This window comes from Entelurus aequoreus, linkage group LG16, assembly GCF_033978785.1.
Source record: "Entelurus aequoreus isolate RoL-2023_Sb linkage group LG16, RoL_Eaeq_v1.1, whole genome shotgun sequence".
Taxonomy (NCBI): domain Eukaryota; kingdom Metazoa; phylum Chordata; class Actinopteri; order Syngnathiformes; family Syngnathidae; genus Entelurus; species Entelurus aequoreus.
The window spans coordinates 18,063,852-18,091,755 of record NC_084746.1 but is presented as its reverse complement, the minus strand read 5'-3'; the positions used below and the strand labels follow the sequence as shown (position 1 = coordinate 18,091,755).

General features: G+C 39.5%; 1 protein-coding gene across 3 annotated transcripts in view; it reads left to right on the top strand.

The window, feature by feature from the left end:
• Positions 1–27,904, top strand: part of ccdc18 (coiled-coil domain containing 18) — a 101,231-nt gene that overhangs the window by 54,355 nt on the left and 18,972 nt on the right. Inside the window, exons 16-24 of one of the 3 annotated variants that reach the window (XM_062022270.1) lie at positions 11,342–11,484; positions 13,693–13,856; positions 13,942–14,155; positions 15,010–15,109; positions 15,186–15,284; positions 23,360–23,473; positions 23,553–23,690; positions 27,516–27,662; positions 27,789–27,896. In XM_062022270.1, the coding sequence (XP_061878254.1) occupies positions 11,342–11,484; positions 13,693–13,856; positions 13,942–14,155; positions 15,010–15,109; positions 15,186–15,284; positions 23,360–23,473; positions 23,553–23,690; positions 27,516–27,662; positions 27,789–27,896 (1,227 nt within the window). Of the gene's footprint in view, positions 1–11,341; positions 11,485–13,692; positions 13,857–13,941; positions 14,156–15,009; positions 15,110–15,185; positions 15,285–23,359; positions 23,474–23,552; positions 23,691–27,515; positions 27,897–27,904 lie in introns of all 3 variants that reach the window. The other 2 variants (XM_062022271.1, XM_062022269.1) reach the window with 2 other exon arrangements.

Genomic DNA, 27,904 nt, shown 5'->3' with positions numbered 1-27,904 from the left:
GCACCAGGTAGCCCGTAAGGACCAGATGAGTAGCCCGCTGGCCTGTTCTAAAAATAGCTCAAATAGCAGCACTTACCAGTGAGCTGCCTCTATTTTTTAAATTGTATTTATTTACTAGCAAGCTGGTCTCGCTTTGCCCGACATTTTTAATTCTAAGAGAGACAAAACTCAAATAGTATTTGAAAATCCAAGAAAATATTTTAAAGACTTCACTTGTTTAAATACATTTATTAATAAATTTTTCTTTGCTTCCTATAACTTTCAGAAAGACAATTTTAGAGAAAAAATACAACCTTAAAAATTATTTTAGGATTTTTAAACACATATACCTTTTAACCTTTTAAATTCCTTCCTCTTCTTTCCTGACAATTTAAATCAATGTTCAAGTAAAAAAAAAAATTTTTTATTGTAAAGAATAATAAATACATTTTAATTTAATTCTTCATTTTAGCTTCTGTTTTTTCGACGAAAAATATTTCTGAAATATTTCTTCAAACTTATTATGATTCAAATTCAAAAGAAATGATTCTGGCAAATCTAGAAAATCTGTAGAATCAAATTTAAATCTTATTTCAAAGTCTTTTGAATTTCTTTTAAAATTTTTGTTCTGGAAAATCTAGAAGAAATAATGATTTGTCTTTGTTAGAAATATAGCTTGGTCCGGTTTGTTATATAACGTATTTCCTTGAATTGGCGCAGGGAATATAGTATTTGCACGTCTAGAATTACAGCCGGGTAAGACCATAATAAAATTTTTTTTATTAAATGTGCTTTTCATGATGGTACCGGTATGCTTACATCACACTCAAAGCGCACGCCTAAATTTACCGCATTCCTTTTGGTAAACGCCGGAGTGAGAAGAGGTTTTAAAATAATTAGCGCATGCTTGGCCATCCCGCAGGCTTCTGGTAAACGCCGGAGTGACAGGAGGTTTTAAATTAATTAGCGCCCCTGCGGCTATTCAAGGAAATACGATATTCTAACAAAGTGTAGATTGGATTTTAACCTATTTAAAACATGTCATCAAAATTCAAAAATGTATCTTAATCAGGAAAAATTACTAATGATGTTCCATAAATTCTTTTTTTAATTTTTTCAAAAATATTCGAAATAGCTAGTTTTTCTCTTCTTTTTTTCAGGGGAATTTTGAATTTTAAAGAGTCGAAATTGAAGATAAACTATGTTTCAAAATTTAATTGTCATTTTTTTTGTGTTTTCTCCTCTTTTAAACCGTTCAATTAAGTGTAAATATAATTAATTATTAATAATAACATAGAGTTAAAGGTAAATTGAGCAAATTGGCTATTTCTGGCAATTTATTGAAGTGTGTATCAAACTGGTAGCCCTTCACATTAATCACTACCCAAGAAGTAGCTCTTGCTTTCACAAAGGTTGGTGACCCCTGGTTTATATAGTTTACTGTTGCAGCCTCGTTTTTGATAAGTCTTATTAATAACTGAGTGAAAACAAAGTGTTTCATGATCAAACCTCTACTTAATATTGTTATGCAATCAAGCATTTGGGCAAACGCCAGGGGGAGTTTGACCTAACTGCAGCATTTAAGAGTTAGTTACCAGTGCAGAAGTGTCCAATCTGAAAGCAAGCAGTTTGATCTTGTGATCGTATTAATAGCTCTCTGTGTTTAGTTTGTCCTTTTAAAAACAAGACAAGGAAGATCATTCATTGAGCTGAACTAAACGGAGACTATGCGAGCACAAAGATTCCACTCTGGGTAACAAATTAAACTATTTTATGAAAATATCTGAGTAACATCATTAAGCAACTTCAATCTTCAGGGCCACAGGTAAAGTGGCATATCTAATCAGACATTGCAGAGACTCGCTTCAAGCAACAATATGTTTTCATTTTGTTAAAAACACCTTCAAATCATGCTGTTATCCTACAGCACGGGTGTCAAACTCAAAGGCCTGGGGGCCAGATCTGGCCCGCCACATCATTTGATATGAACGGCAGAAGTCTGGAAATAGCATGTGTCAATAAAGTACTTTGTCTTTTCTTACTAAATATATTTGTCCATTCTATTTGGCATATTTTTTACACTTTAATATTATCTAATAATGCAACACATACAGCACAGGCCAAAAGTTTGGACACACCTTCTCATTCAATGCGTGTTCTTTATTTTCATGACTATTTACATTGTAGATTGTCACTGAAGGCATCAAAACTATGAATGAAACACATGTGGAGTTATGTAAAAAAAGGTGAAATAACTGAAAACATGTTTTACATTCTAGTTTCTTCAAAATAGCCACCCTTTGCTCTAATTCCTCATTTGCACACTCTTGACATTCTCTTGATGAGTTTCAAGAGGTAGTCACCTGAAATGGTTTTCACTTCACAGGTGTGCTTGAAGCTCATTGAGAGAATGCCAAGAGTGTGCAAAGCACTAATCAGAGTAAAGAGTGGCTATTTTGAAGAAGCTAGAATATAAAACATGTTTTCAGTTATTTCACCTTTTTTGTTAAGTACTTAACTCCACATGTGTTCATTCATAGTTTTGATGCCTTCGGCAACAATCTACAATGTAAATAGTCATGAAAAGAAAGAAAACGCATTGAATGAGGAGGTGTGTCCAAACTTTTGGCCTGTACTGTATATTACCATTTGTTCCTTTTTTCTGTAAATAGTTAAATATATGCTTAGCTTATGATGTTAAAGCAAGTTATTCATCAAATTGTACACTATAAAAATGAAAATAGATTTTTTAAGGCAAAAATTCTGGCAACCGAGCTGGCAATTTTTTTTAATGTAAATTTTAGAGCTGATGTTTATACTGCATATTACTGTAAATGGAAAAACAGAACCAATGTTTTTTTAACGGTAAAATTCTGGCCAGTAAAAAAAACGTCGTCCCTTTTTTCCATTTACAGTAATAGACCGTAAAATAAATTGTCAACTCGGTTGCCAGAATTTTACCAGAAAAAAACAATGCCATTTACAGTAATATGCTGTAAAGAACACCTCAAATTTTATGGTAAAATCCTGGTGACTGTTCTGCCATTTTTTTAAATTTAAGATTTATTTAGGATTTCAAATTTTTACAACACATATACAGCAGTATACGTTGAAATGTTGGCAATGCAAATGCCCACAAAACACCACAAACCACAGGGGGAAGGAGACAACAAGAAGACACATGTCAATAAGACTAATCTTAACAATTAGTGGAGAAAAAAGATATATATATTTACACACACACACACATACACAAATACAGTAAAGTGTTACGAAAAAAAATAAAACCAAGGATATATATATATATATATATATATATATATATATATACATATATATATATATTAATACAGTATATACATACATACATGTATATATATATATATATATATATATATATATATATATATATATATATATATATATATATATATATATATATATATATATATATATATATATATATATATATATATATATATAAATACAGTATATACATATTGTATTATTTAGCTTAGTAGGGTTTTCATTATATTTTTTGGGGGGGTCATGTATGTATGTGTATGTCTGTATGTATATATAATATATATATACATATGTATTATTTACCTTAGTAGGGTTTTTATTACATTTTTTTGGGGGGGGGGTGTCATGTATGTATGTGTATGTCTGTATGTGTGTGTATATATATATATATATATATATATATATATATATATATATATATATATATATATATATATATATATATACAGACATACACATACATACATGACCCCCCCCCCCCCAAAAAAAAAATGTAATAAAAACCCTACTAAGGTAAATAATACATATATATATATATATATATATATATATATATATATATATATATATATATATATATATATATATATATATATATATATATATATATATATATATATATATATATATATATATATATTCAAATTTTTACAACACATATACAGCAGTATACGTTGAAATGTTGGCAATGCAAATGCCCACAAAACACCACAAACCACAGGGGGAAGGAGACAACAAGAAGACACATGTCAATAAGACTAATCTTATATATATATATATATATATATATATATATATATATATATATATATATATATATATATATATATATATATATATATATATATATATATATATATAAATACAGTATATACATATTGTATTATTTAGCTTAGTAGGGTTTTCATTATATTTTTTGGGGGGGTCATGTATGTATGTGTATGTCTGTATGTATATATAATATATATATACATATGTATTATTTACCTTAGTAGGGTTTTTATTACATTTTTTTTTGGGGGGGGGGGGTCATGTATGTATGTGTATGTCTGTATGTGTGTGTATATATATATATATATATATATATATATATATATATATATATATATACAGACATACACATACATACATGACCCCCCCCCCCCCCAAAAAAAAAATGTAATAAAAACCCTACTAAGGTAAATAATACATATATATATATATATATATATATATATATATATATATATATATATATATATATATATATATATATATATATATATATATATATATATATATATATATATATATTCAAATTTTTACAACACATATACAGCAGTATACGTTGAAATGTTGGCAATGCAAATGCCCACAAAACACCACAAACCACAGGGGGAAGGAGACAACAAGAAGACACATGTCAATAAGACTAATCTTATATATATATATATATATATATATATATATATATATATATATATATATATATATATATATATATATATATATTGACTAATCTTATATATATATATATATATATATATATATATATATATATATATATATATATATATATATATATATATATATATATATATATATATATATATATATATATATAAAGATTAGTCTTATTGACATGTCTCCTTCCCCCTGTGGTTTGTTGTGTTTTGTGGGCATTTGCATTGCCAACATTTCAACGTATACTGCTGTATATGTGTTGTAAAATTTTTTATATTTATATATGTATATACATATATATATATATATATATATATATATATATATATATATATATATATATATATATATATATATATATATATATATATATATATATATATACATACATACATACAACACATACATACATGACCCCCCCCCCCAAAAAAAAATGTAATAAAAACCCTACTAAGGTAAATAATACAATTAAATTAGTGTGCGCCGCTTCTATACCTTGGAACATATCATGTTCAGCAAGTAAACTGAGAATTTTAAGTTGATCAATGGGGTGCACCTTAACAACAGCAGCAGCATCCAGGCTCAAGAAATCAACATGTTTCTGAAATGAGTGCCATATTTTGTGAACTTTGCATCAGAGCCCCAAAGACAGTACCTTATCTTTTCTAATCTCATGAAGGCCAGAGCATCTCTTATCCACGTTGAGTGAGAGGGGGGGCTGGGATTCTTCCAACGCATTAGGACGGCCCTCCTTGCAAGTAAGCTAAGAAAATCCACATGATCGACGAATTAGATCGGCAATGAAACATTTGGAGCTACCGCTCCGAATAACGCCACTATGGGAGAAGGACTAAGATGGACTGAGGTGACAGCTAAGCGTGAAAGAAACACAGTTTTCCAAAACTGGGACAGGGTAGGGCAGGTCCAAAACATATCGGTAAGATCGGCTACCCCTTGATGACACTTATCGCAAATTGGATCAAGTCCAGCGAAAATGCGAGCCAGTTTGGTTTTGGACCAGTGGACTCTGTGTACCACCTTACATTGTGTGACCATGTGCCTTGCACAGATCGAGGAAGAGTGGACTTGTTTCAAAACCTGGTCCCAGGTATCTTTACTATTTATATGTTGAGTGCCGAAAACCATGTTGCACGCAAATCACCAGTCACCATGAGGCATGAACTGATGTCTGTATATAGTTTAGAGATATTGCCCTTAGAGTATGGATTGAGCTTAAATAGAGTCTGTCAGGGTTGCCGGTGGAATTTTGGGAAAAACTGGGGAGTGCTTTTGTACAAAGTCCCTTATTTTCAAATATCGGAAGAACTGGTTTCAATGAAGACTAAATTTGTGGGCTAATTGATCGAAGGACGCAAATGTTTCATTAATGTAAAGATCATTAATGGATCGAATCCCGGCAGTGTCCAAGGCTACAAAGGCCATATCACTAACAGAAGGGGTAAATAAAGGGTTTACCTCTAAAGGCTTAGTGACCACAAGCGTGGACAGCACCTTTTAGCTCTTATTTCCAAAATTGTGTACACTACTGAATTGGGGTCTTATGGCCGCTTATGTGGACACTTATACTGCCATCTGGTGGTGTCAGAAGAGTATAACATATGGAATTAGGACAAAAAAGTGTAAAAATAAGAATTAGCATGTCACTAAACATGAAGGACACGTTTGTGTACTTATGGACTAAGTATATCATATCAAAAGATGATTCTTAGTTTTTATTCTAATTAGGGTCCAATAAGCCCAAATAGCAAAGAGAAATAAAAAAGCATGTAAACAAACAGCTTGGGCCTTAAGAGGTTAAGTTAATTGGGAACAAGAAAGGGACAGAGTGAGGTCCAAAATGTGTTTTAAATTGAGCCCATATTTTAAGAGACTTTTTAACAATTGTATTATCAGAGTAAGCTAACGGGGACATCTGAGAAAGGCATATAAGAGACTTTAGGGTAGAAGAGTTGCAAGAGGCCTCCTCAATCTGTAGCCCCGGTGGTGGTTGGTTGCTAATATAGCACCAGTGTAGAATGCTACGGCTGTTAACAGCCCAATAGTAAAATAAAACATTTGGCAGAGACAACCCACCTAAGTCCTTGGGAGACTGCAAAGTGTTTTTCCCAATTCTAGGAGTCTTTTTGTTCCAAACAAACTTTAAGATCGAGGTGAACTGCCATTTTTAACGGTAAAATCTACAGATATCTTTTACAGTGTACGGAGTAAAAAAGAAAAAATCGAATGGATTTGGAATAGTGTAATAATTTAATGTTACAAGCAGCCCACTGAGGCATGCTGACCGTCTACTGGCAGTGTGTTTTATTTGCGGATCAGCCTCTTGTGTCTTGTGCTGCAGTTTTGGTACAAACTTTATTGCATACCAAATAAAAACCACATGACGTTGTAACATAGGCACATTCAGTTAGTATTTGTACATCCAATGGCTTCTTTATCTTACATCTTGTTAATTTATATTAAATCATTAATATTGCTTACTCAACAAACACTGACTTAATTGATGAAATGTAATATAAATGCTAATGCCTCGTCTGGTAAACATACATTGATTACTGCAACATTCAAGCTACTAACATACACCAAAAAAAATAGCATATTTTAATGGCTAAACATAACTTTAAGAAAAACAGGTGATGTCATAAAGTGATTGTGGGTTTGGGATTTTTTATAAAATTACCTCAAACCGCGACTTGCCTTTGAATTATAGCAATGTGCAGCATCATTGTGGCGGCTTGTAAATGTTAGTGGAGTGTCTGTGCCATCTCAGGCCAGCACGCAGAGCTTGCGCACACACACATTAATACATATGAAAGTCCATAATTGCAGCTTCTCTCTATGGTGGATTTAAACTATTTTTTTAAAGCATATTCCACATATTTCTGGCCTAAATTAAGCATTTTCAATCATAATAAAGGCGAAATGAACTGAAAGTATCAATACTTAAGTATTATTGACCATTAGATGAGACCATGGCTCCTGAAGTTAGTACAATATATCTTATTTTGTGTTATGTCTACTATTTTAGATTAAACGACTGTAAACATTTTATCTCTAGAGGGCTCTCATAATGTTAAAGAACATACTAGGTCGTTAATAGTTTTTTTTCATGCTATAGTTATGAAAGTATTCGATTTATAGTTAATTTCTTATACGCTTGAAACTTATTTACCATGGTTCCGTAAACAATTAACAGCGATAAATAAGGGACAACTGCAGTGTTGTACTTTTTGATAAAAACATAATAATGCCATATAGAAATGGAATGCCTCATTCCTCTCACTTTGTAGCACCTTCACGCAAATGTAAGAATAGGTCAACCACGTTAAAGACAACCTTAACTTGGAGTATAAATTAAGGACAAATGTTTGGGTCATTGCTAGGGTCTACCTAGTGTTAATGCACATTTCTTGACTCAATGTCACTTTCTTGTTTTTCTTCACTTCACTTCTTGTTGCGGCTGCTCCTGCTTTTTTTTTTTTTTTTTAATATTTGTTTTAAAAAAGCCATGACAAATACTCACGCTGAGTTAAATACATGGAACTGAGATATGAGGAGGTTATGCTATCATCATCCATAGGGATGTGCTACCTTACCACATTTGCACTGATGCGGTAGCGATTTGTGGTACCTGGGAATCAGTTTTTGGTGTTTTTGTATGTGTTCATGTGGTAGTAAATATTAATTTGTTTGATGGTAAAATACATGTTTTAATTTCACATTTGATACTGAGCTGATAATGACAACTGTGCTGTGTTATATCTGGGTTTTTTTACACTTCCGAGTCTCATTTGCAAGTACGCTTTTATTTCATTTTGTCCTAGCTGTGTTGCCCTGGTCAGGAAGTAGTCTTTGCCATTGAGCTGAATGTGCCAGTCGTTTCTTTGTTGAGTCCTATAAAGTATTTATTCTGTAAATATACTACTTATAACACACCAGCTGTTTGATTGGAGCGTTCATCTTAGTTGTAGTTTTCATTACCAAATTTAGAGATGTTGAAAGGGACAAACGGTAGAAAATGGATGGATGGAAGGAAATCGCCATGTAAAATCGCCAATGCAAATCTGTAGCATGTACAGGCATACTTGCCAACCTTGAGACCTCCGATACCGGGAGGTGGGGGGTGGTGCGGGGGCGTGGTTAAGAGGGGAGTATATTTACAACTAGAATTAACCAACTGAAGTATTTCCTATATATATACTGTGTGTATATATATATATATATATATATATATATATATATATATATATATATATATATATATATATATATATATATATATATATATATATAATGTATACAATACTTAATAATAATAATAATACCTGGGATTTATATAGCGCTTTTCTATGTACCCAAAGTCGCTTTACATGTAGAACCCATCATTCATTCACACCTGGTGGTGGTAAGCTACTTTCATAGCCACAGCTGCCCTGGGGTAGACTGACGGAAGCGTGGCTGCAATTTGCGCCAACGGCCCCTCCGACCACCACCTATCATTCACCATTCAATTCACCGGTGTGAGTGGCACCGGGGGCAAGGGTGAAGTGTCCCGCCCAAGGACACAACGGCAGCGATTTTTTTGACTTGACTTGACTTTCAGTGAATTCTAGCTATATATATATGTATTTATTTATTTTATTATATATATAATACATTTTGCGAGGTGGCCCATAATACTGGGCTGTGAACGGTGCTGCGCTGCCGCTGCCATGTGCTTCGCTCTCCGTTCATGAATGAGTATATCATTCCAGCCACCGTGTTCAATGGAGAAGTCTGTTCTACAAAATGTACAGGCAACATACCCCTTCACCTTCGAACTGTCCTGGATGAACTGAAATTCTTGTTTCCATTCGTTTTGGAACTTGCAAGCGTATTTCATCATCTTGCTCGTCGACGGCGTCGCCATGTCTGTAACTTCCTTGTTCTTCTGCTTCGTCTCCTTGTTGTGTGCGCAGTTGTGCACTCTACTCTCTAAAAGCCGTAGATGTTATGACGTCATTGGGCAGGCAAGCTGTTTATATTGTGGGAAAGCGGACGTGAGAAAGGCTGTCCCCACTCAGGTCCGCATTGAGCTGGAGGGGGCGTGGCCTCCAGCTCCGACTGAATACCGGGAGTTTGTCGGGAGAAAATTTCTGCCGGGAGGTTATCGGGAGAGGCGCTGAATACCGGGAGTCTCCCGGTAAAACCGGGAGGGTTGGCAAGTATGTGTACAGGAAATGCTGTATCAAATATAATTTAGCATCAAGCTTGTGCGTTTTGAAAAGGGAAGCCATAATTTTAAGCGCTTTCTACCAGGCGTGCTTGCTTTTTGGCATGGAAAATTGTAACATTACCTAAACCAGGGGTGTCAAACGTATGGCCCACAAACAGGTTTTATCTGGCCCGCGAGATAAGTTTTCTTAGTATAAAAATGAGCGGACATTTTTTGAATGAAAGAAACTGCTGTTCTAAATGTGTCGACTGCATTTCGCAATAGCAAATTTTTGTATCCCTTGCCGCGAGAGCTCACATGACTTCAGAGGGGGCGGAGCTATGTGTCTCGTTAAGATAGAGGCAACACTTCGGTGTTTGGACACTACGTACTTACATTGTTTATTAGTGATAGTATACAAAATGTGGATTGTTGCGTTCATGCCTTAATTGTCAAATATGTTGTTGGTAATGTAACCTGTGACATTTCTACCGGAATAAACGCTTTTGATAATCTGTAGCTTTTGTGTTGTACTTATGACTGGGGACACATTTTGTGGGCGTACATAAATATGATGAAATAATACGTATCCCCTTGTAACTTCATGTGTGATTAATGAAATGAGTGCAAATTCACAAGCTCTATTGTAGATAATGTTACATATGTACAGAATAAACCACATCATGTTACATACGTTGAGGAAAATTAGTAAATTATATTAATAACATCCTGTATTTGGATATTGATATCAGTATTCATTTCATCTTCTGATAGATAAAAAATTAACACCAAAGGGAGCATTTTAAAATTCTGCCAGACTCAATTTCACCTATTTGACTGATTATCATTATCACATCATTTATTCAGAAAGTATAAATATCGACAAATGAAGATAGAATACTATTAACCCCATCATGTAAGTGTAAAAAAAACATATGATTTTTACATTTTCAATATGTGCTTGTACTATTTTTAAACAAAAGAAAACAATCTGAAGTTTTCTTTATTTTTAGGTTATCATGCCATGATTTTACGAGTCTGGCCCACTTGGGAATATACTTTCCTCCATGTGGCCCCTGAACTAAAATGAGTTTGACACCCCGCTGTCCTCTAGAAATACGGCTGTTTGCTTGCAAAGTGTTTGAGCCGGAAAATGGCGTGATCTCCCATGCAACAAAGGTATCGAAATATGTTACTGTTGGATTTTATGTGAATTGGCACTCCTATTACCCGTGAAATTCGATCGAGACCTATAAAGCACTGAAAATCCCATCCCTGCTCATGCATGACCACGGTTTAAGGTTTTTAGTGACTCATATTTTTTTTCACCAAGTGTTTGGTGGAATTCCAACATGCACAACCCCAGAGACGGTAACATACTGAGGCATGTCTTGAATGCAGGTGTCCACTCTGGAGCAGCAGCATGTGCGAGCTCGAGTGTCTCTGCAAGATGAGATGAGGAACAGACAAAAAGACGCTGAGGAGAAAGATAAGGACCTGCATGATGTGAAGCACAAAAGTGCCAAACTGTCGGATATGCTCAGGTAATTCCCGTCGCACACATTGATCTTACCTACTCAGTGGCCTAGTGGTTAGAGTGTCCGCCCTGAGATCGATAGGTTGTGAGTTCAAACCCCGGTCGAGTCATACCAAAGACTATAAAAATGGGACCCATTACCTCCCTACTTGGCACTCAGCATCAAGGGCAGGAATTGGGTGTTAAATCACCAAAAATTATTCCCGTTCGCGGCCACCGCTGCTGCCCACTGCTTCCCTCACCTCCCAGGGGGTGAACTAGGGGTTGGGTCAAATGCAGACAAAGTTCACCACACCCAGTGTGTGTGACAATCATTGGTACTTTAACTTTAACTTTAATCTACAACAGGCATGGGCAATTATTTTGACTCAGGGGGCCAAATTTAGAGAAAAAAATGTGTCTGGGGGCCGGTATATCTGATTTTTAGGAACACTAATATCACTCTGATTGAATGCTAAAAATGTTATGACATAGAATGCCTGAAAAAACAGAATGGAATTTTTAAATTTTTTACTGAATGAGAATGTTCATGAAAATAAAGAAATGTGCAATTTACAATATTAACTATGAAGGATAAAACACTGAATATTGACAACATATGAACGTCACACCCACTCTCGATCGACATATTTTACAATCAAGCGAAGAGTAAAAAAAAACCCATCTACAATCTGATACATCTGATACATCCCTAAGCTTTAGAACTTTATTGTAAAAATCTCCTTCCGCGTCTGTCCCTGACACCCGCATTTCAGGCTGTCCGCTCTGGAAACACTCTGTGGAAACGCTCCCCACCCACACTGCTTGGTGCCTCGTCTGACCTGATGTGACTTTGATTACCATAGTAACTAATTAGATTACCATAGTAACTAATTAGATTACCATAGTAACTAGCATATAATGCAAAAGCGCAGATTCCAACCATTGAAATACTTTGTATAGTTCAAGACTTAAGGTCATTTGAAAACATTGCTGCACATCGTAATGGCAGCTACAGTTTCCATCTTAAAGATCTAAAAAAAATATTTGGGAATGTCCGGCGGGCCGGATTGAAAAGCTTAACGGGCCTTAATTTTCCCAGGTCTGATCTACAGCATTGTTTTGGGGCCCACATTTCCAGAAAGCCAAGAACCAAATTTCTGCCTTCACTATTATTCTTATTTTGTATATTCCGTAGAACCAGTTTTTCTCTACTGTAGACATTTGATTATGATCTATTTATTTTGTCAGAGTTACAGGAGCGGTCTGCTGTTTTTAAAGAACTTATGCAAAAATGTTAGTCAAAGATCATCTATGACAGCACTAGTGTTTAAAAATCTGCTTCAAAAATCTGTCTACAAGTTTTTTTCAATAAACTCGCAGGCCACCAGTTAAATAGCCCAAATGATGAAAACGAGAGGATCTAAAATGGAACCTGGAGGAACACCACTAGTATAGCTCAAGAAGTTGGCTGCATCTGAAGTAAACAAGCTACAGCAACACCTTAGTTACATAAATCATATTATGGGGGGGAAAAAAGGAGAGGACTAAAAGGGGTGTCTTGAGGAACTCCTCAGTTATGTAAATTAATAATTATGACCCCAGTGTTCTATGTTTGCTAGCAAGGTTAAAATATCAATGCAATGATCTGGCAATGTGTTTACAGTGGTCCAAGTTCCTCTATACAACTGGAGTACTCTCATGATTTTAGGAATTTGCTGCAAAAATGTTTGTCTCGTAGGTTTTCAACTGAGCCTGGGTGTCATTGGAATTGATCCCCAGGCCGCCAGTCTATAATCATTTCAACTTCTCCATCAGCAGTTATTTAATTAGTGATTATATAAGACTTGTCCTTACATCTGACACTGTTTGTGTAAGTATGCCTTTCAGCCGGTCTTATGATGGAATCACATACCACTGCAGGCGTGACTTGGCTCTTCTTAGCCCGCCCCTTTATCCATCGGCGTTAGTGTATATAAGCAAGCATCCAGTTGTGTTTGAAGCAATGTTCTTCTGCTAGATGGTGGTAGTTAAACAAAGCACCTAGGTTAGTTTTTCATGTATTTCAAAAGGCATTTTCATCAAGTCTAACGATTGCGGAGGGTTCTTTTTCTCTAAGTCAACAATGGGGGCTGTGCTCATGTTAAGGTGAGGCCTAAAGTTTGATATTATTATGTGCAATGCCAATTGTTTTGCATGATCAAAAAGGTTGGTTTTCTTTCATGTGTTTTTCAAGCCAAGTAAAATCAGACATGAAAAGCTGCCAAGTGGAGCTTGTGTCTAAAGAGTTAGAGCTGCAGCGTCTGCGCAGGGATGTCGCCGTCAAGACCTCTGAGATCAGCAACATGGACATGCACCTGCAGCAGACCAGGAGCCAGCTTGAAAGCAAGAGTGACTTGGGTAAGCAAGATACGTACTTAGACGTACTGTACGACAGTTCACATGTTTGCGCTCTAATTTTGGTCCCTCTCTTTGTCCGTCCTAGCGGACGAGCTGGAGGACAGGCTCCACCACTGCGAGGCCGACAAGCAGAACTGTGTCAAGAGGGTGCATCTCCTCGAGGGCCAGCTGCAGACGGTGCACGAGGAGTTGGCTGAGACTCTAACAGAGCTTCGGTTGCTCAAAGACGTCCTCCAGAGAACCCAAACTAAGGCTGATGAGCGGCAAGTCGAAGTGGAAAAACTGAGCATACGTCTTAGGTGAGGCTACGCTCTTCTTCTGGGTGGTGGACTTCATGTGGTGTATTATAGATCCAGTACTTTGTGTCATCTGTCAAACTATATCAACATTGCAATACAATTTATTTATTTTTTTGTGAACCGCTGTAATAGCAATTTTGTATTGTTTTCTACATAATGGTTGTGATGTAATATATGATGTGATATCTGTACATATTGAACTCTTTGCCATTGGAGGTGAAATATTTCCTGTGACAACTTTGTCGATTTTATGCATCCTTCACACTGGTTGTGATGTCATTTGTAACTGGCACGGATGAAGCTGTTGTGCAACATACTGCCTGCAGCTACTGTACACAAAACACTCAAGGGAACATACACTAACAACATAAAGAGTTTACTGTTTGACTACAAGACTTCACTTCTTTGGTCTTTACTCGCCTGGGACATTTTCTCAAGTGTTACAATCCCCCTGAAACAGTGATTACCAAACACAGTGCTGTGATGATTTAGTGTCATCAATTGGTCACTTTTTTAATCAGTGTATCCACCTGTTCATACAACAGAATAAGCCATGGCACTCTTTGTGCTTTTCCAAATTGGCTCAACAATGGTTGGGAAAACACTTCTCCAAAGTAAAAGCAAAGCCCCAAAAGACAAAAATGTTCTGAAAACAAAGAACCCTGTTCTTTAAAAAGTTCCCCAACACAAAAGTACACTAAATGATGTGGTTTCTTTTCTCCACAAACTCACAGTATAAAATCTCAAACAAATATAGAATGTATCCTCTGTTCGTGTCTCTTGTCATGAGTTAGATATTCTGTATGTAACTCAAATTAAGTAGTTGATCAAAGTGTGTGTGCGTGTGTTCACAGTGAGACCCAAAGGGAGTTGGAGGACAGAACTCATAAGGTTTTAGACATGGACATTGCACTGAAGAAAGAACAGGGGGAGCTCCAGCAAAGAGCAAATTTGGTACAAACCAAGCACAGCTTTTAGGCTTCATTTGTACAAAACACTTCCCATGCTCAACTCTCCATCTGTCCCTCAGCTGGACCAGCTGAACGTGGTTATCCGAGACCACAAGCAGGAGATGGACAGGAAGTTGGAGGCCAAAGAGAAAGAACTGAAGGAGCTCGTGGATACAAAGGTCAGAAGTTATATAAAACAGGGGAATACTTGGGAACACTTTGTCCCCCGATGTGAATAGAGACAAAAATGCTGCTAAAAACAGCTTTTTTTAATTCAGCGCTGTGCGAGTCTCCAGGTGTACTTAATGTTGTGACCTGGTGAATCTATATAATAATAAGCACATTTTTTTCTCGCCATGTCTGAGTTTAAAAAATGGCGTTGACGTTCATCTTAAGAATATATATTTACCAGTTTAAGTTGTCAAAAGATACAGTGAAACCTTGATTTACAAACTTCATTGGTTTTTGAATATGGTTCGTAAATACAAAAGTTAGTATAGAGAAGCAGAGTTCTCCATAAGAAGCAATTGTAAATATGAATAATGAGTTCCAGTCTCGACAAAAGTCCGTATTTTAGTGAAGGATTGTACACTTTGAACACAATATAAAGTGCTATACAGTATCAAACAAACATAACGAAGAGGTGATGGATCAACTTTATATTTAATAAAAAAAACAACAAGCCTCTGTATGCTCTACCAACATGCACAGAAGTCACTACGGTGTCCTCTCACAAACAAAATCAAACAAACTTTAATTTATAAGTGGTTGATTTATATAGGCTAGTAAGGTAAAGTTTTGTACCTGACAAATCAACCACTTATAAATACACATTAGTAGGCTAAATGAACCTCTTCAACAAACAAACTTTAATTTCAGTAGCCAAATTGCTACAATAACAAACATTTAAACACATTCACAACAACAGAGAACTGACAAAAAAGGAGCAGAAATGGGTGGGAAAAGGAACGGGGAACCGTACATGTCTGCGTGTTTGTGCTTTGGAAGAGCAAGGGCCCGTGTTGGAACCAGAGAAGAGGTCAAGTCTTATCCTCTGTTGTAATATAATTATTTTCTGGCATTTTTTCCCAGATAAGACCGGCTTTATTACAATTAAAACTTGATGCGGTTACTCACTGTGCTGTGGTCATGGTTGTGAGTGCCATGAATGTACTCCTTGCAAATAGTCTTTTTTAATTTAAACTCCACAGCGGTTCCCTCCTCCTTTACTCGCTGGTCTGTTGAGTTTTTGGGACTCTTACAGAGTTAGCGAAATGGACAAAACTTGTCAAAGGCGAAAAAATAAAGAAAATGCTCATAGGCTGGAGCGTTGAGATATAACTTCTGCACAGGAACTGAAGTGGAAGGCACCCCCACAATGTTTCTCCCTGCTTTCTTGCCTGCAGGCGCCTAAAAGAAGTGTTCATCTACAAAGAAATGGATCGCCCCCTGAGCCATTTTTGGCCTGATCCAAAAGTTTGCATATTGAAAAAAGTTTGTATAAAGAGGGGTTCGGAAATTGAGCTTCCACTGGAAATGCATACTTTTGGAGAGGGTGGGCCATGGTTATATTTGTAATCTGGGAATGCTTTCACAAACTAACGTCTTGGAGACACATGCAGAAAGCAGTTTATACATGTGTCTGTAGAGCAAAATTTACGTACAATTTTCACTGAAGCATATCCAATACATATTATCTAGTCCACAAGGAATGTGTAGTTTAAAATCATCACTGGTACCCTTTTCATTTAAAAGGTTTGACAGCTCTAGTCAAAAACATTGACACAGCTCGAAGGAATATGCACTCATTTAGGCACATTATACTAAAGTGGTCACACCAGTAGACATGAGTGAATAAAACTTGTGACTAAGGCGTATCAGACCCATACACAATCAGGTCACAATGTTCCTTCCCTTTTGTTTTTGAAGCCACACATGACAGTGACTCAACTAAAATGAAAGTTTAACAAAACATGTGACAGTCTGAGATATTGAATATTAAACAGAAGAAAGGCTTGTTTGTTCATCTAAAATGTCACCTGTGGCTCATGGCACAAATACAGCTCTAATTTGATGAGCTCTATGGAGGAGATACACAACGACAACGCGGCTGACAAGCTTTCATGGAAAAATTAGCTTTCTAGCACATAACATTGACGTAATATACACTTCCTTTTAATCATTTTGGGCCCTATTCTCTCATTTGCGCTTAAGTGCACTTGAAGTTATGCACATTTTTGTCTTATTTATAGTCTCCTATCCAGCCTTCGGACATGGCTATATCGCAAAAAGGTGACACAAGTGCATAAGTTGTGAATGAAGGCGAGCTCAGGTGAATCATTTATTAATGAGGCCAACTTTGCCGTGACACTTTTTTTTTGGCAGTGTGGAAATCACGGAGTTTTACTAAAACTTATGATTGTCATTGAAATCCATGAAAAGGATATAACACTTTCAATCAGAAAAGGCAGTGTCCCTGCGATGAGGTGGCGACTTGTCCAGGGTGTACCCCGCCTTCCGCCCGAATGCAGCTAAAATAGGCTCCAGCACCCCCCGCGACCCAAAAAGGACAAGCGGTAGAAAATGGATGCAGTGCTTATCGTTGTGTGTGTGTATTGTCATGGTGATTTGAGTGCATGCAAAAGCTTCTTCTGCCAGGCTCACTGTGGGAAAAAAACTATTTTTTAGGGCTGCGGCCCCCTTCTCAGGTTTTCTTCTTTTTCCCATTTGGTCTTTTGGAGTTTTCCTTTCCGGGATGTGGGTTCAAATCAGGGGGTTTCGTTGTGGTTTGTGAAGCCCTTTGAGGCACTAGTAATTAAGAGCTACTGTATATGAATACATTGTGATTGATTGATTGATCAATTGATGTGAGATAGGCTCATTACATGGAACTAGCCTTCTTTTGATATAATGTTGATGATTCTGACATACAGCTTATTAAAACCTGACATTGATAATCTTTTCAAAAAGTTTTCAAAAACTGGAAGCCATGATCATCAAAATTGTAACAAATAAAAGGTTGACATATCTAATTTTGCATGTGACGAGTTTATATCACATTTTAGTTTTGACAGTTGAAATTGAATTGCTGACATGAATGAACTTTTGCACAATATTCAAATTGTATATATTTAACTGCTTTGCATATATTCCCTTACATTCGATGGATTTAAGTGTTAAATAGGGCTGCTGCCATCAAAATGTTTGGTAATCGCGATTAGTCTATTCCAGTGTTTCTTAACGCATATAGGGCCGCCAAAAAATATTTGTTTCTCAGCTGTGGTCTGTATGGGCCACAGCACAGTTGTAATACAATTTTCTACCACTTGTGGCAGTAATGACAACATCAAACAAACAAAGAAGTCTGTAGCTAAAGTTATAGAGAAGTTTCTTCAGTGCAAAAAATATAATTAAAGTGGTGAAGAAGCTGTATTTTCATCCATCTATCCATCCATCCATCTTCTTCCGCTTATCCAAGGTCGGGTCGCGGGGGCAGCAGCCTAAGCAGGGAAGCCCAGACTTCCCTCTCCCCAGCCACTTCGTCCAACTCTTCCCGGGGGATCCCGAGGCGTTCCCAGGCCAGCCGGGAGACATAGTCTTCCCAACGTGTCCTGGGTCTTCCCCGTGGCCTCCTACCGGTCGGACGTGCCCTAAACACCTCCCTAGGGAGGCGTTCGGGTGGCATCCTGACCAGATGCCCGAACCTCCTCATCTGGCTCCTGTCGATGTGGAGGAGCAGCGGCTTTACTTTGAGCTCCCCCCGGATGACAGAGCTTCTCACCCTATCTCTAAGAGAGAGCCCCGCCACCCGGCGGAGGAAACTCATTTTGGCCGCTTGTACCCGTGATCTTGTCCTTTCGGTCATAACCCAAAGCTCATGACCATAGGTGAGGATGGGAACGTAGATCGACCGGTAAATTGAGAGCTTTGCCTTACGGCTCAGCTCGTTCTTCACCACAACGGATCGATACAGCGTCCGCATTACTGAAGACGCCGCACCGATCCGCCTGTCGATCTCACGATCCACTCTTCCCTCACTCGTGAACAAGAGGTACTTGAACTCCTCCAATTGGGGCAAGATCTTCTCCCCAACCCAGAGATGGCACTCCACCCTTTTCCGGGCGAGAACCATGGACTCGGACTTGGAGGTGCTGATTGCCATCCCAGTCGCTTCACACTCAGCTGCGAACCGATCCAGTGAGAGCTGAAGATCCTGGCCAGATGAAGCCATCAGGACCACATCATCTGCAAAAAGCAGAGACCTAATCCTGCATCCACCAAACCGGAACCCCTCAACGCCTTGACTGCGCCTAGAAATTCTGTCCATAAAAGTTATGAACAGAATCGGTGACATAGGGCAGCCTTGGCGGAGTCCAACCCTTACTGGAAACGTGTCCGACTTACTGCCGGCAATCCGGGCCAAGCTCTGACACTGATCATACAGGGAGCGGACCGCCACAATCAGACAGTCCGATACCCCATACTCTTTGAGCACTCCCCACAGGACTTCCCGAGGGACACGGTCGAATGCCTTCTCCAAATCCACAAAGCACATGTAGACTGGTTGGGCAAACTCCCATGCACCCTCAAGGACCCTGCAGAGAGTATAGAGCTGGTCCACAGTTCCACGACCAGGACGAAAACCACACTGTTCCTCCTGAATCCGAGGTTCGACTATCCGGCGTAGCCTCCTCTCCAGCACACTTGAATAGACCTTACCGGGAAGGCTGAGGAGTGTGATCCCACGATAGTTAGAACACACCCTCCGGTTCCCCTTTTTAAAGAGAGGAACCACCACCCCGGTCTGCGAATCCAGAGTTACCGCCCCTAATGTCCACGCGATGCTGCACAGTCTTGTCAACCAAGACAGCTACACAGCATCCAGAGCCTTAAGGAACTCCGGGCGGATCTCATCGACCCCCGGGGCCTTGCCACCGAGGAGCTTTTTAACTACCTCAGCAACCTCAGCCCCAGAAATAGGAGAGCCCACCACAGATTCCCCAGGCACTGCTTCCTCATAGGAAGACGTGTTGGTGGGATTGAGGAGGTCTTCGAAGTATTCCCTCCACCGATCCACAACATCCGCAGTCGAGGTCAGCAGAACACCATCCTCACCATACACGGTGTTGATAGTGCACTGCTTCCCCTTCCTAAGGCGGCGGATGGTGGTCCAGAATCGCTTCGAAGCCGTCCGGAAGTCGTTTTCCATGGCTTCCCCGAACTCCTCCCATGTCCGAGTTTTTGCCTCCGCGACCGCTGAAGCCGCACACCGCTTGGCCTGTCTGTACCTGTCCGCTCCCTCAGGAGTCCTATGAGCCAAAAGAACCCGATAGGACTCCTTCTTCAGCTTGACGGCATCCCTCACCGCCGGTGTCCACCAACGGGTTCTAGGATTACCGCCACGACAGGCACCAACTACCTTGCGGCCACAGCTCCAATCAGCCGCCTCGACAATAGAGGTGCGAACATGGTCCACTCGGACTCAATGTCCAGCACCTCCCTCGTGACATGTTCAAAGTTCTTCCGGAGGTGGGAATTGAAACTCTCTGACAAGAGACTCTGCCAGACGTTCCCAGCAAACCCTCACAATGCGTTTGGGCCTGCCAGGTCTGTCCGGCATCCTCCCCCACCATCGCAGCCAACTCACCACCAGGTGGTGATCGGTAGAAAGCTCCGCCCCTCTCTTCACCTGAGTGTCCAAAACATGAGGCCGCAAATCCGATGACACAACTACAAAGTCGATCATGGAACTGCGGCCTAGGGTATCCTGGTGCCAAGTGCACATATGGGCACCCTTATGCTTGAACATGGTGTTCATTATAGACAATCCGTGACGGGCACAAAAGTCCAATAACAAAACACCACTCGGGTTCAGATCCGGGCGGCCATTCTTCCCAATCACGCCTCTCCAGGTTTCACTGTCGTTGCCAATATGAGCGTTGAAGTCCCCCAGTAGAACGAGGGAATCACCCGGGGGGCGCACCCTCAAGTACTCCCTCGAGTGAATCCAAAAAGGGTGGGTAATCTGAGCTGCTGTTTGGCTCGTAAGCGCAAACAACAGTCAGGACCCGTCCCCCCACCCGAAGGCGGAGGGAAGCTACCCTCTCGTCCACCAGATTGAACTCCAACATGCAGGCTCTGAGCCGGGGGGGCAACAAGAATTGCCACCCCAGCCCGTCGCCTCTCACTGCCGGCAACGCCAGAGTGGAAGAGAGTCCAGCTCCTCTCGAGAGAACTGGTTCCAGAGCCCTTGCTGTGCGTCGAAGTGAGTCCGACTATATCTAGCCGGAACTTCTCCACCTCGCGCAGTAGTTCAGGCTCCTTCCCCCCCAGCGAGGTGACGTTCCACGTCCCAAGAGCTAACTTCTGTAGCCGAGGATCGGACCGCCAAGTGCCCTGCCTTTGGCTTCCGCCCAGCTCACATTGCGCCCGACCTCTATGGCCCCTGCTATGGGTGGGGAGCCCTTTGGAGGGGGGACCCACGTTGCCTCTTCGGGCTGTGGGAAAGGCCCGGCCACCAGGCGCTCGCCATCGTGCCCCAACTTCGGGCCTGGCTCCAGAGGGGGGCCCCGGTGACCCGCGTCCGGGCGAGGGAAATCTGAGTCTCAGTTCTTGTATTTCCATAGAAGTCTTCGAGCTGCTCTTTGTCTGATCCCTCACCTAGGACCTGTTTGTCTTGGGAGACCCTACCAGAGGGCATTGAAGCCCCCGGACAACATAGCTCCTAGGATCATTGGGACACGCAAACTCCTCTACCACGGTAAGGTGGCAGCTCAGAGAGGAGGCTATTTTCATTCGCACTTAAATTTCATTGACAGTTTATTTAAGAGACATATATATTATTATTTATTATTAACACCGTTAGACTTTATTTATTTTGGCACTGCGTAATTGCATATAAACTATTATTTCATCAGTTTTTAGGAGTTCTTTTTTTTCAGTACATTTGATTAGTATTTATTTTTGTAATCAGCCTGACCTAAGCCTTAATAAAATGAACACTTGGTTTCATATCATTTTACAAGGTTTATCCTGTAAAACTTTAAGTATGTTAGACATAATAATTGAATACGATTAAAGCCAATATTGAAATTCCTAATTCAGGGTTAATATTTGAGTGGGCCCCAGGCCCTTCTGTATTGGATAATTTGGGCCCCCACGGTCAAAAAGCTTAAGAACCCCTGGTCTATTCGATTGATCGGATAAAACCCACTTTATAGTCTCATGCATATTTTAGCCAAAATAGTTTAAATAAACAGCAATTTTTCTGCATGCTATAACCTTCATTGTTTTCTAATAAATGCACCATGCATTTATTAGAAAAATGATAATCCGATCTAATTAACATTAGATTGGATTGTTGCAATTATGCTTTGATTGTCAAAGATCATTTGTAATGTAATCTGTGATATTTCTACCTGAATAAATGCTTCTGATATTGTGCACAATACATGCGGTAAAGTTAATGGTATTCGTATCCCTGCATGATAATGTTTTAACCTTCTCTATTTGATTAATAAAAAGTAATACTCAGTCTGGTAAGCATTCTGTAATTGCGGACTACTAATCAGAACAGAATCCATCTATTTTCTACCGCTTGGCCCTCTCGGGGTCGCGGGGCTGCTGGAGCCTATCCCAGCTGCATTCGGGCGGAAGGCGGTGTACACCCTGGACAAGTGGCCACCTCATCGCAGGGCCAACACAGATAGACAGTATGTTATAAAAGAATATACAATAAATTTGCCAAAGAAACCTTTTTTTAGGTAGAAAATCACACATTACATTGCATAACATCTTGGACAAAGTGGGATCTTAATGTAAGACGAGTTTTCGTTGTTTTGGTGGTTAGACCGGATACACCCTGCCTACCGCCTGAATGCAGCTGAGGCTCCAGCACCCCCGCGACCCCGAAAGGGACAAGCGGTAGAAAATGGATGGATGGATGGATGGATGATGTGTAGCGCTATCATTGTGAAGCCGGAAGTATGTGATTGGTATGAGAAGTGTCTGGACATGTTTTGACGAAAATCTCCGGTAAAAGTGACTCTAGACTTCCTCTCGATTGTCTGTTTTTGAGCTTGTGGCTCAACAGTAACTGGACCCCATGCTACGGAACGGGCCGAGGGTCAAAAAGGAGTCAGGACGAATGCGTGTTAATCACGCCTTTAAAACGTTGACAACCCAAGTTTTTAACAAAAGTACATGTGGTGCTGCCTCTGCCATTACTGCATGCTGGTGTGCTGTATGTCTTTAGGACTCCCATCAACAGAAACTTCAGACTCTACTCCGGGAACTTGAAGAGTCTCATTTTCATCGTGAAGCTCTCACCACAGAAGTAGACGCCATCAAGCTGAAGGAAAAGGACATGGTAAAAACCAATATATCCACTTATATCGTTTTATTCCTCCCTCGGACCATATGTGCCGAATGTGTGCATGCCTGTGCAGGATGTGAGGCTGCGGCGTGCAGACGAGGAGCTGGCACTGAGGGAGACGTGCTGGCAGCTGTCGGAGGCCAAGTTCCAGAAAATGATCACTTCTTTAGAGCAGAAGTTGGAGCTGGAACAGGACCGTCACAACAAAGAAGTAAACTGAACTCAAATATGTTGTTACCTTCGAAGTAAGGCCATGTCCACACGAACACAGATACTTAATAAACGCATACTTATCTCTGCGTTTAGGCCTCTTGTCCACACGCAGTCGCATACTTTTGTCTTTAAAAGCGCAGACTTTTACAAACGCTGGCCAAAGTGTAGAGTTCCAAAACTCTCCGCTTAGCGTATGCGTGTACACTGCACAAACGGAGACTTGTGACGACGTCACGGTTGTGCGCTGTCATTTCCAAGCTCAACACTGCCTTGCTGGCTTTAAACACATTATAAGATGACTTACTGTATGTTTGAACGTAAACATTAGGCTATTTTCACTCAACATTAATAAAAAAGACATCAAAATGGGCTTTGTGACACTCCCGCCGGCGCTAATGACAGTCAGCTGTTTTGGATACGATCACTGTGGAACCTCCACCTGATGGAACAACTTTGACAAGCAAGACTTTTTGCTCTGTGCCATAAGAAAGATGCAACTTTATCTTATGTTTTTAGTCCTTGTTTAACGACAAATCATGAAGTTTACTTACGTGTCTAGCTTCCATTTTTGTAGATGACAGTGCTCGCCCTAAAAAAGCGACCAAGCAACTAAAAAAAAAGACATAATGCGGCGTCCTCCTTGCAGTGTGTACTGATGTTAAAGATAATATACACTTCATTACACATGTACACTACCGTTCAAAAGTTTGGGGTCACATTGAAATGTCCTTATTTTTGAAGGAAAAGCACTGTACTTTTCAATGAAGATAACTTTAAACTACCGGTAGTCTTAACTTTAAAGAAATACACTCTATACATTGCTAATGTGGTAAATGACTATTCTAGCTGCAAATGTCTGGTTTTTGGTGCAATATCTACATAGGTGTATAGAGGCCCATTTCCAGCAACTATCACTCCAGTGTTCTAATGGTACAATGTGTTTGCTCATTGGCTCAGAAGGCTAATTGATAATTAGAAAACCCTTGTGCAATCATGTTCACACATCTGAAAACAGTTTAGCTCGTTACAGAAGCTACAAAACTGACCTTCCTTTGAGCAGATTGAGTTTCTGGAGCATCACATTTGTGGGGTCAATTAAACGCTCAAAATGGCCAGAAAAAGAGAACTTTCATCTGAAACTCGACAGTCTAGTCTTGTTCTTAGAAATGAAGGCTATTCCACAAAATTGTTTGGGTGACCCCAAACTTTTGAACGGTAGTGTACCATATCACTATATCCATGATTAAATGCTTTATAATTCCCTTAATCATGCAAAATGGTTTCCTTGGCTCGTTAGTGCGTGTTGATTTTATAAATAATGTACACTTCACTGCACATGTAATACATCACCATGTTGCTGAACACGTTATAATTCTATGAGTGTTGGGTTTCAGCAGCACAGGCGTGCATTCACTCTTTAATAATGTTACCAGGGCTCTGTGTAATTGCAGGCTGGTTTTAAAGGTAATGAACATGTCATTGTATGTCTTAAAGTCGATCAAAGTAAACATAACGATAATGCCACCAAGTCAGCTATTGCTGCTTTGTTCAGGATTCCGATTGGACAAAATGTGCATGACAGCAGGTGCATGCGTTTGTGTGTGGACATAGACAGTTTTGAAACTACACTTGTGTGGATGGAGATTGTTTGAACCCCTAAATATGTGTTTTGAAACTCTCCGTGCCTCAGAATGGTGCTTCTTCACTGAGATGTTCGAAGCTGGTTTGAACACTGTTGACGTGATGACATGTTCAGCTCTTAATTAATTCTTTCCCTACGCCAGAGATATTCAACTAAATTGTTTTGAGGGCTAGAAAGCTAAGGAGAAGTGTGGGGCACAAGTAAAGCGTAATTAAAAACAAAAACTTAGTAATAAATGCTACATATTTCATAATAATATGTACAGATGTGGAAAAAAAACAAAAAGCACTAACATTCGTATTGCACACCAAGAAAAAAGATCACGGTCATCACATAAATGTGACGTAAAGTGTTATGGCTTCTGGTAAAAAGGACCTGCGGCACTGTGGATCGTAACACTTTTTAAGGACCTTCTACAAAAATGTTAGTCAAAGGTCATCTCTATGACAGTACTCTAGTGTTTTCAGAATCTGCTGCAAAAACGTCAGTCTCTCACAAGTTTTTGAACTAAACTCGCAGGCCACCAGTTGACTATCCCAAATTGTGAAAAAGAGAGGACCTAAAATGGAACCTTGAGGAACCCCGCTAGTATAACTAAAGAAGTTGAAGAAATTACTACTGACTGCCTTTGAAGTAAACATGCTACAGCAACACCTTAGTTACATAAATCGCATTACCAAAAATAACTGCCAAAATGGAGAGGACTTAAAGGGGTGCTTTGAGGAGCACCTCAGTTATGTAAATGACATGTTTGGACCCCAGTGTTCTATGTTTGTTAGCAAGGTTCAAATGTCAATGCAAGGATCTGCCAATGTGTTTACAGTGGTCCAAGTACTCGAGTGATTTTAGGAATTTGCTGCAAAAATGTTTGTCTGCCAAGTTTTGAACTGAATCGGCGGCCAGTGTGGTGTCGTTCCCGGGCCGGATTTGGCCACCGGGCCACCAATTGAACAGCTCTGCTCTACGCTATCTGCTTTTGGGTTTTTCCATGCTTGTTCCCTATTATTATTTCCCTATCAGAATCAGAATTAGCTTTATTGGTGAAGTATGTTTTACACACAAGGAATTCGATTTACCAGCCGTGGCTCGGATGGTAAAGCTGCCGTGCCAGCAACATGAGGGTTCCAGGTTCGATCCCCGGCTTCCGCCCTCCTAGTCACGTCCGTTGTGTTCTTGAGCAAGACACTTCACCCTTGCTCCTGATGGGTCGTGGTTAGGGCCTTGCATGGCAGCTCCCGCTATCAGTGTGTGAATGTGTTAATAGTGTCAAAGCGCTTCAAGTACCTTGATTGTAGAAAAGCGCTACCAATGGAAAAAGTAAGGAAAAACGCGACAACTAAGTTTTTCTATTCAACACTAACCTCAGCTGAGCCACAAACACGTCTTTCTCTTAGACTTTGGCTGGTGTTTGGATTTTCTCACACTTGAAACTGGATTCCAGTTACATAAGGATGTAACAATGTCAAAATCTCACAGTACGATTTTATCAGAGTATTAAGGCCACGGTACAATATTATTGTGGAATTGTCCAAAAAACAGACTTTGTAAAAATGCCATAGTGTGTAAAATGAAATGCCAGGAATATTTAGGATAAACACACTTACTGGAGTTGAACACAGACATAATGCTGAAATGTTCTAATCATATTTATTACTACAAACTTGTATTTTTAAGTGCAAAGAATTGTGCGGGAACATCCATTGTTTCAAGTAAATATCTGAAAATTTGATGTTTAATAATGTAAATACCTTAACAATTGATGTTTAGCTTCGCTACAGAGGTTATGTTTTCGCCAGGGTTTGTTTGTCTATTTGTTAGCAACATAACTCAAAATGTTACAGACAGATTTTGATGAAATGTTCAGAAAATGTCCAAAAAAACAATTCTACTCTGGTTACACTTTTCCCGTATGCTTCCTTCTTTTCTCCCCTTTCTGCGTTCCACGCCCCCATCTTCCGGTCCCGTGCTGTGCAGAGGATTATGGGAGAAGTAGTTTATTTTTAGACCGACCAATGCAAAAGCGCCAAGAAAAAAACGACACTTAATATGTTTCAATCAAACTGTTGGACATCACGGCATTATTGTGATGATTTTAAAAGGGAATTTTTTTTTTCCGTATTTACAATACCGTTACATCTCTACGGTATAAATTAATCTGTGTTGCGTTTCCTTTTTGCTCAGCTGGAGTCCCTGCAGCAGACCCGAGGTCAGCTCCTAAAAGTGTCCACAACCATGCGCACCTCCCAGGAGCAGCTCACCTCCAAACTGGAGCAGTGTCAAACCCAGCTGGCGCGAACAAATGCTGAGTTGGACCGCACCAAGACCAAGGCAAGTCATATCCAGAGCCAGTTAGAGCAGAGCCAGAACCTCTTCGTTCAGACTGAGTCCCAGCTGGAGGAGAGCAAGGTTTTGTACGAGCAGGTCAAAGCTGACAACTGTCGGCTTCAAGTACAGCTGGAGCAGCTTGGTGCTCAGTTAAAGCAAGCCAGGTTTCCATCGGCTCAGCTCCAGACTCAACCTGACTCCACCTTAAAGACCTCCAATGGGTCCTTGCTCATCAAAGTAATGCT